The sequence below is a fragment of the Carex rostrata genome, chromosome 8 (assembly GCF_964058835.1).
Source record: "Carex rostrata chromosome 8, lpCarRost1.2, whole genome shotgun sequence".
NCBI classification, from domain to species: domain Eukaryota; kingdom Viridiplantae; phylum Streptophyta; class Magnoliopsida; order Poales; family Cyperaceae; genus Carex; species Carex rostrata.
The window spans coordinates 9,391,491-9,408,729 of record NC_135925.1 but is presented as its reverse complement, the minus strand read 5'-3'; the positions used below and the strand labels follow the sequence as shown (position 1 = coordinate 9,408,729).

The 17,239-nt window shown below is 35.7% G+C and overlaps 1 protein-coding gene across 6 annotated transcripts; it reads left to right on the top strand.

Annotated features, from left to right (window-relative positions):
* The first annotated feature begins 3,038 nt into the window (after window positions 1-3,038).
* Window positions 3,039-16,874, top strand: LOC144558099 (protein ALWAYS EARLY 3-like). Of its 6 annotated transcripts, none has more exons than XM_078306816.1 (21): window positions 3,039-3,230; window positions 3,805-3,929; window positions 4,673-4,771; window positions 4,907-4,969; window positions 5,051-5,128; window positions 5,224-5,419; window positions 5,771-5,991; window positions 6,654-6,972; window positions 7,330-7,413; window positions 7,493-7,716; window positions 8,096-8,410; window positions 8,532-8,710; window positions 8,804-9,086; window positions 10,228-10,437; window positions 10,543-10,689; window positions 10,781-10,921; window positions 11,067-11,279; window positions 11,830-12,123; window positions 13,177-13,451; window positions 13,487-13,535; window positions 16,729-16,874. In XM_078306816.1, exons 2-19 carry the CDS (start codon window positions 3,822-3,824, stop codon window positions 13,375-13,377), a joined length of 3,375 nt encoding a protein of 1,124 aa, XP_078162942.1. In that variant the 5' UTR covers window positions 3,039-3,230; window positions 3,805-3,821; the 3' UTR covers window positions 13,378-13,451; window positions 13,487-13,535; window positions 16,729-16,874. The 6 variants fall into 6 exon arrangements, with proteins under 6 accessions (XP_078162942.1, XP_078162941.1, XP_078162945.1 ...); XM_078306815.1 differs by having other exon boundaries at window positions 10,537-10,689; XM_078306819.1 differs by lacking the exons at window positions 3,039-3,230; window positions 13,177-13,451; window positions 13,487-13,535; window positions 16,729-16,874 and adding an exon at window positions 4,403-4,466 and having other exon boundaries at window positions 10,537-10,689; window positions 11,067-11,137; window positions 11,209-11,279; window positions 11,830-11,969.
* Window positions 16,875-17,239: the final 365 nt, after the last annotated feature.

The window sequence follows — 17,239 nt, the reverse complement described above, 5'->3', positions numbered from 1 at the left end:
TTTCACACCCATGCCACCTTGCATGTGTAGAAGCATGGAGAAGGATGTGGAAGGGTGTGGAAGGGGTATTTTGGTCATTTCACATATAAAAGGATGAGGTGTCAATGGCATATCTTGTAAATAGGCCGAACTTGGAGGGCATTTTGGTCTTTTGCAACCAAATCTAAACACTATAAATAGGGGTGGAGGGGTAGAGAGAGAAAGATATATTCACATATATATATATATGCACATTCACATGTATCTTTTCGTGCAGAAACGAATCGGTATTTTCTCTCTTTCTCGGTTTCTCTCCCAAATAGTGTTTCGGTTGAGAAAAGAAAGTTATACGTAGTTGACGTATAATCTTGCGGGTTGTTGTGGAGAATATTTACGGGATTGATAAATAGTGTTTTACCGAATTTCGCGGTATGTCAGTTTTGCATATTGATGAAACTGAGCAACCAAAAATTCGTGTTTACGGGTTTTCATCTTATTCTCATGAATAGTGTTTTTGCAGAATTCTGCGGTTTACGGTATTTCTGGCAGAAGAAATAAACCGCTCTCCGGTTAGTCCTGGTGGATAACCGATAGAGGTATCACACGTGTGATACTCCGAGTCGACTCCTTCCCTGGTGAGGCTCTACTCGCTCGGTCTGCATTCCAACTGTGATTTGGAAACAAGGTATAAATATGTTATATTAATCTATTTAATTTGTAAGTAGATTAAAGTTTTAGAAATCAATCATGGAGTAGATCTGTAAAAAGGATTAAAAGGGTCCTTGCAATGAAAGACTTCAGAAGGAACTCTGCTTTGGTCTTTCCGGCATATCCCTTTTAATTCACGGCTTGAGTTAGAAGTAAAAATTTTTGTTTTACGTTCTTTCCGCAGCTTAAGCCTAAAAGGGTTTTGGTTACCGCGAAACCCCAAAAGTGGTATCCAGAAAACCCAACAGGTGTATTGTAATTTGGAACAAGCAGAAACACATGATAAATCTCTCACACCGATCGTAGAGGCCATGAAACTAAAATTTCTAAAATATTGGGAAGATGTACCCCTCCTGGCCATTATCGCAAGCTGCCTCAACCCGGCATACAAGAAATATTACATGATCAAAATGGTTGAAGCGTACAAAGATAATCTACATTTAGACGCAACCGGGGTCGAGGCATACGTGGATGCGAAGTTCGCTGAGATGTTTAACATATACAACTCAAGAATTAGTGGCAACCAGAACCCATCTTCGTCTCGGGCTGGTCCTAGGTATGAATAAACATACATTATGCTTTTAATATTTATTATTTATAATATCTGCATTATTTGTCCACTAATTTTTATTTTTATTTTTTAATAGTTCAACTTTCAGGAGCACTAGCAGTAGTGGATTGTTAGCAGATTTTCAGTCAGATAGCGAACCGCACGCATCCACAAACGAGTTAGTGAGCTATTTGAATATGCGCAACGAAAATGAAAACGTTGACATCATGACGTGGTGGAAGAGGAATCAAAGGTCTTATCCAACACTGGCGATGATGGCCCGCGACGTCTTTGCCGTACCCGTGTCAACCGTCCCTTCAGAAAGTTGTTTTAGTTCGGCGAACAGGATCCTCTCCGACAGACGCAGTAAATTGGGTCCACATGTTTTTGAGAGACTTGTGTGCTTGAAAGATTGGATTAATGCTGACGAGCGCAACAAACATCGAGATCAAGAATCATCATCCGCAGCTGATACTGAAGAAAGTGTTACCGAGCCGCAGCCCCAAGCTAATTCAGATTCAGACGGTGCGGAAGAAAGCGAACAATGGTATATGAATCCAAACTACTAGATAGGTAGTGTCAGTATAATTTTCTAACCTCTTTTAATATTTATGGTTATTTTTAAAATTATAATTTCTAAACATTTCAATTAGTTTTTAAATTATTCATTTTAAAGAACAATTACTAATAAAAAAAAAGTTAGAACTCCGCCTATGTTATTTTACATAGCCGGTCCCAAGCCCGGAATAAAGGAGGAGGGTAACTTTTATTTTTTAATCTATTGTTTTTAAATTATTCATAATTATTTTTAATGTAATAAATTAATTTAAGATATTTTTATTTTTATTTTATTGTTTTAATTAGAATGAGAATTTGAAAATAAAATAAAATGACTTGCTTAAAGAAATAAATAAATAGATTTGTACTTAGCCCTATAAATATACAAATTTTCGCACGAATAATTTTTATATATAAGGTGCAAATTTTATTCATTTATAAATTATAAAGTTGCGACTTGATAATTTCATGTTTATATATACTCTATTTAATATCGAACTATTCATATTATAAAAATCGAATTATAAACATGTAATAATATTCGTACGACACTGTAAAAAAAACAAAAAACAAAAAAAAAACAGAAAAAAAAACATTAAACAAAACAAAAAAAAAAATAAAAAAAAAACATTAAACAAAACAGAAAAAAAAAACGGAAAAACAAAACAGAAAAAAAAACTAAAAAAAAAGAAAAAAAAAACAGAATAAAAAAACCGAAAAAAAAACCGAAAGAAAAACAGAAAGAAAAGAAAAACAGAAAGAAAAAGAAAAAGAAAAAGAAAAAGAAAAAGAAAAAATAAAAAAATATCCGTACCCTACCCGCCCTACCCGACTACCCGACTACCCGTACCCGTTACCCGGAACGGGTACGGATTTGAAACTGGTAGGGTACACTTTTTTAAAACCCTACCCGCCCTACCCGACTACCCGCCCTACCCGTACCCGTACCCTACCCGAATTCAATCCACTAGCGAAGAATACAGTTTTACTTTCTTTGGGTATTGAAAGGCCCATGGGCCAATAGCGAAACAGTGGAATAGGACCCCCTGAATATCACTTTTTATGTTGTAAAATTGTTCGCGAACAGTATTAATTATTAAATAATTTTTCAAAATAGAGGAAAAAGACTCTTTCCTTTCGTTCTCTCCTGCCAGGGCAATCTGCGTCGGAGGAACAAATTTTAGACGAATATGACCTTGTAATTCCCTCCCTGCTAAAATATAATTAATTCTCCTTTCCGCATTTCTTCTACAATAAAATCCGAGGAAATAAATATTGGTTCGCGCCATCAGATATAGCAAAGTTTTGCTTGACCTCCGACGAGTCAATTTCACCCACTGCTCTCCCAATATCGACGCAGTTTTCTTTCTACAAGGCTCCGCCTTTTCTTCTCTGTCAGAACTACAAGCGGCATAGAAATTCTTTAAATCAACTTGTATGGGTTCTCTTTTAATTGTCTTAATACTTGCACTTTGTTGGAGTTTTCAATTGGTACTATCTCTTCTATTATCTAGTCGATCCTTACAATAACTTCAGTTATTCAGAAATTTCAATTTTTGCGATTTATGGCAAACAAAATTTATCAATTGATCCAGTAAACAATTTTTGTTTGGAAATATGAGGCCTTACCCATTAGGTAACGTTTCAGCAAAGAAACTTATAATTCAGAGCAACATAGATACAAGTTTGCATGTAATAACTCTGGTTAGGTTTTCTTGTATTATTTGAATAAAGAGAGCAAGGCAAAGAGAAAGACAAGGTATGAAATTGACTTTCTTTCATTTGGTAGAATTCATAATTACGAACCCGCATAAAAGAAACACATAGACGGGAACAATTGAATAAATTTGCACCTCTCAAATCGTAAATATTATAGATGATGAAATATAGGGCACTGCATATTAATTCTTATTGTTTAAGTAGTTAATGTATTGCGTCTTCCAGGCATTTATCTTGTACTTATCTTTTTGTACTAAATTCTGATTTTCCCCTATTTGAATTTAATCCAGTCAAGGCATAATCTCCAATGGCACCTACAAGGAACACAAGAAAGGTGAATAAAAAGTTTGTTAATGTCAATGAAGAGTGGCCCAACAAGGAAGGGCCCAGTGCGTCCGACAAAAGCAAAACTAAGGTAAAGTTAAATTATTTTCCACCAAGCTCGTAATTTGTTCCCCACATAGAATTTCGGTTCTTTTGGTGTCTAACATTCTTAGCAAATAACCTATAGCAAAGTTTTTTATTTGTCTGGAACATGAATTTGATCATCGATTCATTCTAACTAAGTGATATGTTGTGAAGGGGAGTGATATGTTGACAACCAAGCTTATTTTGACAACCGTTCAACTGACAAAATGATTATGTTGTAATAAATACGGTACACATTAAATTGTTTGGTCACTGGACACCGATCAAGAGCCGATAAATATTTTCAAATCATTTGATGATGACAAATTGACTTTCAAATTGCACCGAATTCAAACCTCTCTAAACTGTAGATAATACATCTACAGATTCTTTTTAGTTTGATAACTGTTTTATCAGTTTTTATGGTTGTCAAATGAACTTGTCCTCAATCTAACCTATCCTTATTTTGAAAATGGACAGTCTTATTATGCATGGTCAGTATCACTTCCGTAAGAGTGTGTATGTATTTTACACTTTATTTCAGGTTTATCAATCCCATTTAAGCAATGCAATTTAGAAATACTTTGCTTTTGCTTTTAATATCAACCTTTTTCTTAATCAGGCCACTTATTCCAAGAATTTTTTTATTATTATAATCTTAAAATATGCTTAACATGATCATACACATTATAAACTTGAGATTAGTTGCATCATTTATTTAATTATTGTGTTGTGGTATAACAATTGCAGAAAAGGAAATTGGTTGACCTGATAGGTCCCCAGTGGACCAGAGAAGAGCTAGAGAGATTTTATGATTCCTTCCGTAAAAATGGAAAAGACTGGAGAAAGGTCCTTATATTTTTTATCATCATATTTATTTTTACCTATTCATTTTGTTTATAATCTTCGGTTACACTTTTTCTTCAGGAGATATATTAAGAGTGTTGATTGATGGATTCATTATTATTATTTTTGAATTGTTAGGTGTCTGGTACGGTACGCAACAGAACATGTGATATGGTGGAGGCTCTTTACAACATGAATAAAGTAAGTTTTTCCAGAAAAAAAGAAGAAGCAACATTTGCTTAACTCAATATGTGATTGCAATGATGATGGGGCATTTTACAGGCATATCTTTCTCTCCCGGAAGGAGCAGCTACAGCAGCTGGATTAATTGCAATGATGACTGATTACTACAGTAATTTGGTAGGTATTCACTCGTATTCTCATTTTCCCACATGTTAGTCATCTTGTTTAGAAGAAAAGATATAAATCAAAAGAAATTTATCTCGACTTTACAGGAAGGGAGCAATAGTGAAAACGAAAGTGATGAGACACCTAAGAAGACACCTAGCAAGCCACCACCAAAGCGAGGGAAAGGTAAACAAAGGACAGAATCCAAGGCTTCGAAAGGGCATATTCTTGACCTACTTTCCTATCAGTCCGCTTCATCTAGCTTTGCTACTCTTTCAGTAGCAAAGAAGAAACGCTCAGGAGGTGAATACTTTTTCTGGTTTTTTTCTATATGTTGTATTTTCCTTTCCTATTCCTACTGATGTTGCTTCTGCAAAGGACGGACAATCTTTCATCTTATTTGTGAAGAAAATCCAGCATTTCTGATATTACAACCAGCAACCAGCATATTGGAGGTGCTTTCAGCTATCACCTTTCTTTTAGATTAGTGTGATGGTGCAGGCATTTTCAATTAAATTTTACTCCTTGATCTCGGAAATTTGTAAATGTGGTCAAATATCGAGTGTAATTTACCAAAAATTTTTTTTTTTAATCAGCAAGATTGCAAGAACTTCTAAGTTCCTGTTTTATAATGGGGGTAAAACCTACTTGCAGCCACCACACCTCGAGCTGTTGGAAAAAGGACCCCTAGGGTTCCTGTTGCGAGAATCCAGAAAAGGGGTAACATGAAGCTTGGGTCCCCTAATACAACAGTGAGGCAGGAGGATTACGAAGGAGCCCACTCAGCAGCGATGGCTCTGGCAGATGTTTTCCAGAGAGGTGGTTCTCCACAAGTTTCTTATTCGCCCTCCTCTTCTGATGTTGCTACTGTTAAGGTTGTTGCTAAAAAATGAAGTGTGCTTTTCTTTATAAATTTTCTTGCATGGGCTCTAGTTTCTATACCAAATTTAAGTATTCTGATCAGTCAGTTTTCTTCTGGGCTTTGAGAAATTTGGGCATATTATTGGGCCACGGGATTGCTGAAGTAGTAGTTTGTGGTAGATAGAAAGCGCATACTACTCACGAATTCAGATCCAGTTGGGTACCCTACCATGTAGAATGAGGGATCTGCACTGTCCGTTCTAACCTGGCACAAATCTTAAAGATCCCCATGCATCTAAGGCTGGCCCCCAAAAAAATCGCTCAGCTGGGATTGTGTAGAGTGAATGCTGTAGCCCAGAGGATACTCTTCCTACTGTTGACTATCCTTTGTTCATGTTGTTTTCTTGGTGTACCATTTCTGCTTTATCAAAACCTTGTTTGGGTGGGCTTATTTTTGTCTGTCACTCTATTAAATTCTGTTTTAAAGTTCTGATAGTATATTTGTTTGGGGTAAAATTATACATTTAAGGTTCATATACAATGACAATCCCTTTGTGTGGGGAACAGATCAGGTTCTGCACTTATTATTTTTCTATTGGACTGTTCATGCAAATCATTCTCTCTTAATCTTATTAATCTTTTCATGAGGTAATTTGTTTTGAATTAAATAATTCAGAATTCCAAATCAGAGATGAACGTCTCAAAAGCAGTCATATTTCATGACGAGAGAGAAGGTACCCCCAGAAGCATAGAGGCTGAAAACAAAAATCCCCCTAATGGCCCTTCTTACACTCAAGAGGACCTGGTTGCTGTAGGTGGTAAAACTGGTCCAAAGTCAAAGAATTCTAACAAGAAAATACAGAAGAGCGGAACTACGAACAAATCTGACGATGATCAGCAGGCATGCAGGGGCAGTGAAGGACATGATAGTAGTAACAGGAAGGGCCTCGAGGATGATGGGGATGCTAATAGAAGGCGGCAGCTCTTTTTTGGAGGTACCTTCTGTTTTACCAAGAAAATGACAAACATGCCTCAACATCTTCCTTTTTCGCAAATCATTTTGTGGTTTTTGCAGTGCTTATTATTTGCTTCATTGAGTGCGAAAGTATTTAGTAGCTATTATTTTATATCTTAAGTGAAACACTGTATATTTTGTCCTGGCATATCAATAACTTCAATATCCCCATATATCTTGTTTACCTTAATAAAGGATGATTTAGTTTAACACAGATCAATGAGCTATTCTGCTTATTAAGTGAAAATTGAAATCCCGAATTTTTTGTCTTAATATTGCTGCTGTTTTGGTTCTGTGCACATGCATTGTTCTTTATATGTTACAATTTAATTTTCAGATGATGAAAGTGATGCATTGTCTGCCCTCAATACATTAGCAGATCTCTCCGTGAACTTTTTGCCACCAACTATTGCTGAATCAGGTTTGCTTGCTGTTATGCTTTTAAAAATATATTTTATGGCAATAAACAATCATACTCGGTGTTTCCTTTTACTATCTAGAGTTGGCCGAGGTTAAGGATGATTACATGGAAACAGATTCCAATAAAACACCATCTAAACCTAAAACCTTGGGGAAGAAGGATAAAAGGAAGGTTGACAGTTTGGATCCTGATGGCGGTTCTCGTAAAAGGACCAAAACTGCTAAGGACAGTGCTACTGTTGAAGCTAACGATAGGACTCCAAAGCCCGAGAAAGGAAAGAAACATAAGCCCACTCCTTCGAAGGTATTGTCTTGTTAGGTATTACTGGTTTTGTTTTATGTGACATGAATTTTCCTTATTAGGCTAAACTATATTTGTGTTTTTTTTTGTATTTATTTCTTATATCACAAAATTTGAAGCTAAGAGCAATATGGTTAGACATGAAGTTGATAAGGGTCTTTTGAATTTTCTTGTCTTTTTCTATTTGTTGGAAAATGTACCTAGGTATAAGCCTGCTAGTCTGCCTCTATTACTGGTAGTGTTCTGTGAAGGATATGTGCATTCCGTAGAAAAGCATATGATGCCTACTAATATTATTTATAGGCTGCCAAACTTTATAATTTTTTTTTTCTTAATTGAATATTAAATATGCATTGTACAAAATTTTCTGATGACTTTCCAGGTGCCTATGGAAGAAGAGAAGGTGACATCTAGTAAAGTTAATTGTGCAAACCAGTCTAGTCCAGTATCCAGACCAGCAGGCAAATTTGTTAATCCAGTTGAGCTCTCCCCCTCTGTGACTAGCCCAACAAGAGTTGTCATAGATGTAAGTAAGATTTTGGCTACATGCAACGCGGTTGAGTTGCAAACCAAGAGCAGCAGCTGCAGGAAGTCTGGTATAGTAAAGGCATTCTCTAAGAGGGAGAACTGGCACAGTGAGACTACTTCTGATAAGAGGCCATCTTCTTACCCTCCTAACTCTGCTCTTGATCATAAGGTACCATGTCTTCGATTCCACCGTCCACTACTTAGTCTAATTAGCAGTAAGAATATTGGCAATTTAGTAGCATTTGGTCCTTTAGTGCGTAACTTTTGTTCTTTTTATGCTTGCTATATAGGAGAAGCTATCTCATACCATATCAAATGGTCTCTTCCGGAGGTGGTGCCGGTGTGAGTGGTTCTACAGTGCCATTGATTACCCATGGTTTGTCCAAAATGAGTTTGTGGAATACTTGAATCACGTCAAACTTGGCCACATCCCCAGACTCACACGCAACGAGTGGGGTTTCATCAAGAGGTATGTGTTTAATTCCTTGTTCTTCCCTATTTGACATTTTGGCTTGGCCTTGATTTGCCCTTAATTATTAGAATGTTGCTATTATATCTGCAGCTGTTTAGGTAAGCCACGTCGACTGTCAGCCCAATTTCTGAAGGATGAGAGGTATAAGCTGGCCACGTACCGAAAGTCGGTTAGGGAGCATTACTCAGCTTTGCTGACTGGTAAATTGGAGGGACTCCCGACTGATCTTGCCCGTCCCCTGGTTGTGGGTCAACGCGTTGTTGCTTACCATCCCAAATTCAGAGAACTGCATGATGGCAACATTCTCACTGTTGACAGCAACCGCTGTAGAGTGCAGTTTGACCGCCCTGAATTGGGGGTCGAATTTGTCTTGGTATTTTTCTTCCTCCCCTTATAGCAAGTCGTATCTTTCTGGATCATGGGCTAACTACTATTGGATCAGCACGATATAGACAATAAAGAACTGAATTGGGCATAAAGTTGTATACCCATCAAAAGCATCTGTAATTGGTATATTCCCCATTCAAACTTTAAAATTAGCTATATCCCCATAAAAAAAATCATGGCTCTCCCACTTTATATTTCATTAATTATCAAGATGACCAATTCACCCTCAGTGATAGAAGAGTCGCAAACATAGCAAGAATTTTCCTTTTGGAAAATTTTTGCAACAAAAAAAAAAAGATGCTTTAATTTTCACAATGCTCTTTACATGCCTTGCTCTCTTCACGAATGAAGTTGCAACGTCTCTCCCTTGGTCTTTGGTTGAAGCCACCTGTCTATTATTTAAGTCCTCTACTGTGTCCTTATTTGGGTTTGATTTGTTGCCAAATACTGAACCGCTTATATAGATGGACTACGATATTAAACTAGCATTACTCTAATCAAGTTGATAGAGATGAGCATCATAATGAGGCACTCATAGGTTACTGCTCTTTCTATTAGTAACGTGCAAACTAACCTAGTTTTATAAAGATCTAAAAGGCTCATTGGGTTGAATCGTTTTTGAAGAGAGTATTTCGTTCATGTGTCACAATTCATCTGCTAATTTCTCCTTCAATCTTTTTACTATAGCAGAGTTGTTCATTGCGAGAAGTTTTGGAAAGAAACTTAACCAAACACCTTGTAGGCAATAGATATAGAGAAATAAGTGTGGAGTACAAATCAAGAGCGAAAAATGGAAGTAGAGAGGAAGATCTGATAGAAGACAAAATGAAAGTTATAGAAAGTAGGAAAAGATTAGTGGGCCAGAAAAGTACATTGGATGGAGTAAAATGGTCCTTTTGATTTATGACGAAAAGTTCGATAGAAGTTGTTTTGTTTCTAGCTAAAATTAATCTATTTAAATTATCAAATGAATAAATAAGGGAAAATAATAACATTTGATGGGAATATAACTAAATTTAAAGTTTGAATGGGATGTATCCAATTAGAGAAGCTTTTATGGGTACACACCCTATTTTTCCTAGACAATATTTTGACAGTATGCTGTTTATTGTTTTTGCCAAATGCAGGATATAAACTGCATGCCACTGAATCCAGTGCAAAATATGTCTGAGGGTCTTAGAAGGCAAAATGCTTATGCGAGCAAATTTGGTGTTCAAGATAATGATTGGAGAACTGGTGCTTCTCCTAGAGTCCCACCAACTCAGAGTTTGGAGTACGCAAGTGGACCCTTTCACACTGCCACTTATCCAAAGAACACTCTTTTGAAGCAAGTTAAGGTCATATTCTGTTTTCACCTTATTACATGTTCAATTTCTTTCATTCTCAAGCTAAAAGCATGCCATTAGATAAATATTAACCTTGGAGAAAACTGTCAGCATCAGGACAGCATTTATTCAGTTGCGCATGCAAAAGCTGCCACAGTTGCTCGACAGGGTTTGTACAAACATCCTTGCACTTTGTCAGAGATACAGGAAAGGGAGGCTGACATAAGAGCTCTTGCTGAGCTGTCTCGTGCTCTCAAGAAAAAGGTACTTAATATTTGATCTCTGAGAATTATTAGCCTTGAGCATTAATTCGTAAGATCTGGAACTAAAAGCGGGTATGTCATGGGAAATGCAGGAGACCTGGTTAATGGAGTTGAGGAACATGCATGAAGAATTCTCAGGAAAGCAGAAGGAGATTGATAGCATTTCTGATTCCAAGCATTTTAAAGACCAGTATACCATGGTGCTTGGCCAACTCCGAGAGGCTAATGATCAGGTGCATGATTTTTGAGGTTTCATTCTCATATTAACTATATAAAATTAAGAAATGATATATTTTTGAAACGCTGAGTGCAATTGCATTTTTGGTCTGAATATAAACAGTTTTTACTAATAAGTCTAACCGAGTGATTTTTCTGTAGCTTGCTTCTGCATTGCTCACTCTGAGACAGCGCAACACCTACAAGGGAGATCCACCAAATCCGTCATCCAGGTTTACAGAAACTTGTGGAGAGCCTTCAAATTTGTTAAACAGCTTGGGATCTAATAACAACCATAGTGCAGGTCCTCAAGTGGCAGAGTTCATGGAGAAGTCAAGACGGAAAGCCAAAATGATGGTTGATGCTGCTATCCAGGTATCACTTCCATTTGAAAGGTTAAGGTGTATATATGAGATATAGTTGGTCTAGACCCATGCCTTGATTATAGCCTTATAGGTTACAACCAAAGTACCAAACCAAAGAACCTGTAGTTATGCTTCCTACTCACACTATGTTTGGTTCACACAAGGTGAAAGGGAAGGGAGGTGAAGTGCAGGAGGGGAGGGAACGGAACGGAAAGGAAGGTTACTGTATTTTACTGTGATTTAGAGATTAACAAAATAAAAGCTTTACGAGGTTAAATGAGGTTAAAAGAGTAACATCCATTAACCTTACTCCCATTAAACATCCAACCAAACAAGAATTACTCACGGAATTCTCTCCGCTTCCCTCCCTCCCTCTACTCTCCGTCAAGGTGTCAAGTACAATGACCAATGCTTGTATCCAGAGTACCAATGGTCACTGTTTTCCCTTTTAACAAAGTGAACCACCTTGTGTTTTTGAAAGCCTAGCATTGTGTTATTAATTTTTGCCTTCTATGTTTTTCTTTTCTGGGTGGTGATTATAAAGTGATATCTTCTAATAGGCGATGTGCTCTACAAAGGAAGGTGAAGACTCTTTTGTCAAGATGAGAGATGTGCTGGATAGCTTGAGCAATTGCAACTCTGGATTTGGTTTCAGCATACTAGGGATAAGCCACATCCCTCCTGATTCAGGACATGCCAACTCCACTTACAAGCTGGAGGATCTGACTTCAGCCATGTTTAACCCTTCTTTTGTGAATGTAGAGAGCTCAACAATGCATGTTGGACTTGAAGGGGAGGTCAGGCTTCCCTCTAAGCTGATCTCGTCATGCGTTTCCACTTTACTAATTATTCAGGTACACCTTATGTTTCGTGTATTATTCAGGGTTATAGCTGCATATATATATAGAGAGAGAGAGAGAGAGAGAGAGAGAGATGGGCTATGGTGCATTGCAATGCATGGAGGGGTTTGTGCATTGGACCATAAATTTAAAATTCAAAATCCAAATGACCGATCCAAACCGTTCATCTTGTTCTCTATATTAATATGTGCTTGGAGACCAAATTTTACATTTTTCTGAATTTTTTTTACTATTTATTAAGTATTTAATTACAAAATTGTTGATCCAATGGTGGCTGCTGATTTTACTGTTTTGTTAAGTCACCGTTGGATCAACAATTTTCTAAAATACTTAATAAATAGTAAAAAAATTCAGAAAAATGTAAAATTTGGTCTCCAAGCACATATTAATATGGAGAACAAGATGAACGGTTTGGATCAGCCATTTGAATTTTGAATTTTAGATTTATGGTCCAATGCACAAACCCCTCCATGCATTGCAATGCACCATAGCCCATCTCTCTCTCTATATATATATATATTTGAATTCTCTGTTCATGAACATACATCGCAAAAAAGAAAATAATATTTTATGTACTATTCTCTCCTTTTGCCTTGTATTTGCAAAACAGAAAAAAATTTGGCTGTTTATGGGTTAGGAATATTCTAGCAAAATATTAGTTGTTTTCTCTATGATCGTTTCTTTCTTCGAATTATTTGCCCCTTCAAAATAATTTATAGAAAATAATAATTATTTTAATTATTTTCTTTATTTGAATTTGCTGTTCACTGGACATTTATCAGTGGGTTATAAATTAGATGGGTGACAAGGGGAAATGTGGAGTCATTTGATTGAAGGAGAGAACCACTTTTGTTTTCCGTAATTATAAATCTATCTGGGTCAAAAGGTTATTAGTGAACTTTAGAACACTCTTTTGCCCGTATTAATAATGTTCTTTCTGCAATACCACATAACTATGGAGCCTTTCTTGCGAATACTAAGATACAGTGAATTTTTTCTTTCAGAAAAGTTTATATCTACAGTTACATAATCTTTTATTTGTGGCAGGGTTGTACTGAGAGGCAACATACTCCTGCTGAGGTGACGCATATTCTGGACTCAACACTCTCGAGCATTCAACCCTGTTGCCCCGAGAATGCAGGGTTGTATCGAGAGATAGAGTTCTGGATGAGCATCATCAAGAACCAGATGCTTGCTCTCATTCCCCATCGGTCCCCCCATTCACCCCCTGAGCTCCCGCCTATCTAGTTGTATTGGGCATTTTATTTTCTCTGTTCAAACAGTAGTTAAGCATTTTTGAAGTGCATGTTATATATATATATATATATATATATATATATATATATATATATATTTTTTTTAACCTTTTGTTAATATGCGTTGATTTTAGAGCTTGATATTTAAAGGCCCGGTTTTTTTATTAATAGAAATAAAATAAATTAAATATTTAAAAACAACACTACTTTTGAGTTTTTGCGAAAACTAAGTAGATCGGGCCCTGTAAACCCGTCCCACCGGACGGGTCCAATTGACCCGTCCCGGTTAATCTGATTATCCCTTAACCATAATCACGGAAAAAAAAAAAATTCCCGGACGGGTTTAAGCATCCCGTCCCGGGCCTGAAAAAAAAAAAAAAATTCCAGGCCGGGTTTAAGCAGCCCGTCCCGTACCATTATAGTGAATTTAATTAATTTGTTAATTGCATTTTAAAAGAATTGATTAGGAGTATTCAAACGGTTCGATTTTGGACCGAACTGAATTAGTTCGGTTATTTCGGTTTGTTGGATCAATTTGGTTAGGTTTTCAAAACCGAATTATAACTTCGGTTCAGTTCGATTCGGTATAAAAAAATTTAAAACCAAAATAACTGAACCGACCGAACTTTCATATAATATGAATTTGATCGGAACCACACCCTTTTATTTGTTAATACTCCGGTTTATTTCTTAATCAATTGCTTTAAATACTTGATTTATTTCTAAATATCTTAGTTTATTTCTTAATAGTCCGGTTTATAATCAATTGTTTTAATTAAAAAAATTAATATATTTCGGTTTGAATCGAACAAACCGAGCAAACCGAAATAAAACTTTGGTTCGGTTCGGTTGCTATGCTAATTCGGGTCGGTTCGGTTCTATTTTTAAAACTGAATGATAACTTTGGTTTGCCAAGTTCAGTTCGGTTTCAACCGAACCGAACCGATGAACACCCCTAGTATTGATAGCATTATTTTAGTTATTCTTGAGATTAACTACCTACTCTCAATCAGTAGTTGCAATTTATTAGATATAAATAATTCATAGGATTATTTGGACAATATTCTAGCCTAAAGTTCATAGTTCATTAATTTTAGATTTTTTGGTAATACAAGTAATTTAGGTAATGTAGGTACTTATTTTCATAATCTATTCTGAAAATGAATTGAATTAATTAGATTTCATTTTATTAGTTTGGTAAGTGTATTTGGCAAGAAGTGATAAATTAGATAATCTATTCATCTCGTATTTTATTTATTTATCAATTTATTTATTCTTGTGAGTTTTAGAGTTCATACGTAATTGCTTAATTTAGTAATTTATTTAAAAATATTAGTGGTTAGTAAATTTAGATTGTTATTAATTTTTTTTAAAATATCATGCATGCAGAATGTCAAGTAGTCGTGATCCGGGTGGCCCTTCACATGCTGCAGCTGCACATGATGATTTTGGTTTTGAATCGGCATGGTCAGCAAATAATTTTAGCAATTTATTATGGATGCCGCATGACCAACATAAGGTCTCACGAATCCATGATGATGTAAGTTACTCCATGAATCATATCATTTTGTTTTTTTTATAGAATGATATAACTATTTGAATTACAATATTTTACTTTAATTAAAATATTTTACTTTACATTGACAGGATTACAGAGATGTAGGAGTGGACCCTCGAGGTATCTGGACTGGGATTAAGTACAACGACCTTTGTAAACCATTCTTGCTTAGACTCGGTTTGTATTGCTTAGACTCGGTTTGCAAACCATTCATATTGGGATAAGGATGCAGATAAAAGTCTCGCCTCGGTGTTTGTTGTGTCGGATAGGGTTCAAAGAAACTGGGATCCGCATAGTTACCACTATATTGGGTATGTCGAGGGTCTTGCCTCGGTGTTTGTTGTGTCTGATAGGGTTCGAAGAAACTGGGACCCGCATAGTTATCACTATAATGGGTCTGTCGAGGTTCTGGATTTGTTTCCGGCACCATACTATTAACAAATAACTGCGGTTGTATTTCACCGATGATTGGAACCAACTCAATGTATAAATCAAGAAAAGTATACTGGGTTTGGGCACGCATACTTTGGATATAAATACCTCTCCAACTCTGATCGCACACGATTTCAATTTTCTCATAATAACGTCGGGCTGTTGTACCAACATTAACCCGTGCATGTGCTTTTAGGTTATACTCATTCTCAGAATATCCAAGTTGGCGATAAATTTCACATTTCACATCATACCAACCGTATTCATCAGTCACACTCAATGAGAATCGAGGACTAATACTATACTCTACTCCTTTACGACCGTGTCGTATTTCACCACCAAAATAAATTCTCAGTATCAACACGATTAATTTTTTTTATAAATTAACCTGCACAATAATGAATAAATTACATGTTATTATTACATTAATAAAAACTAATATTAATTAAATTATTTTACAAAAATTAGTGAATGACATAGCAGAAAATAACAAAATCATTTAATTGAACAAATATAAAATTCAATAGTTACGTAAAAACAAATTAAGTTTGATAATATTTTAGTGATACCATTACAAAATTTACCTATTGAAATATATTCGTAACTAATATTAATTAAATACAAATTACATAACCTACACAGTAATGAATAAATTACATATTATTATTATTATTATTATTATGTTAATAAAAACTAATATTAATTAAATTATTTTATAAAAATTACTGAATGATATAGCATAAAATATAATTGAGTTACCTGTTTGAAATTTGATTTTGCAATTAACAACTTCTTTTTGTCTCTGTCTGAACGTCTTCTGCTATAGCTTTCTGCATTGCGTGGAGGAGAATGAAAATGAGCGACAATTGCTCTCTGACTGAAATGGACTGAAAATGGGAGTCTCGGGGAGGAAGTTAATAAGTGGACGGGACGGGTTTAACAAAACCGTCCGGGTATTAAATTTTTTATTTTAAACCCGGGACGGGTTAAGAGGACCCGTCCAGAAATTTTTATTTTTTATTTTTTTTCGGGACGGGACGGGCTGCTTAAACCCGGCCTGGAATTTTTTTTTTTTACGGGGACGGGACGGACTTACTAAACCCGGCCCTGGAAATTTTTTTTTTTTCAGGCCCGGGACGGGATGCTTAAACCCGTCCGGGAATTTTTTTTTTTTTTTTTTTTTCACGTGATTATGGTTAAAATCAGATTAACCGGGACGGGTCAATTGGACCCGTCCGGTGGGACGGGTTTACAGGGCCCGATCTACTTAGTTTTCGCAAAAACTCAAAAGTAGTGTTGTTTTTAAATATTTAATTTATTTTATTTCTATTAATAAAGAAACCGGATTTAAAGGCTGCCTTTAGTAACAGGGTAATGAAGAAAACTAGAGAGAGACATAGGATAGGAGTCTCCGAGTCTGTAGTCCAATCAATGTGCATAGTAGCTTTTACGGTATTGTATTAAAATTTGATTTTGGTATAGGATTTATTGATAATGAATTAATGTTTCGATAATATTTTTCAAGTTACTTTTTTTTTTTTTTTTGAAGATACAAGAAAAATTATAGATATGTTGTGGAAACTTATAAATTGGTTGTGTATTAATTTCATATAATTTGAATGGTATTTAATATTCCATCCAAGACCATCAAATTTTGTAGGCTTAGCAACTTACCGATGCCTCTTTTTATCTGTGCCGTGCACGCAAAATTACCGTCTCTACTCCACTATACAAACTCGATTAAAATAGATGTTAACAACTATCAAACTAACATTGGAGTCTTTTGAAAAGTAAGTATTGACATTCGCTTGAACTGAAATGAACACATGCTTACTCATTTTTGTTAAGAAAAATATTAGAAAAA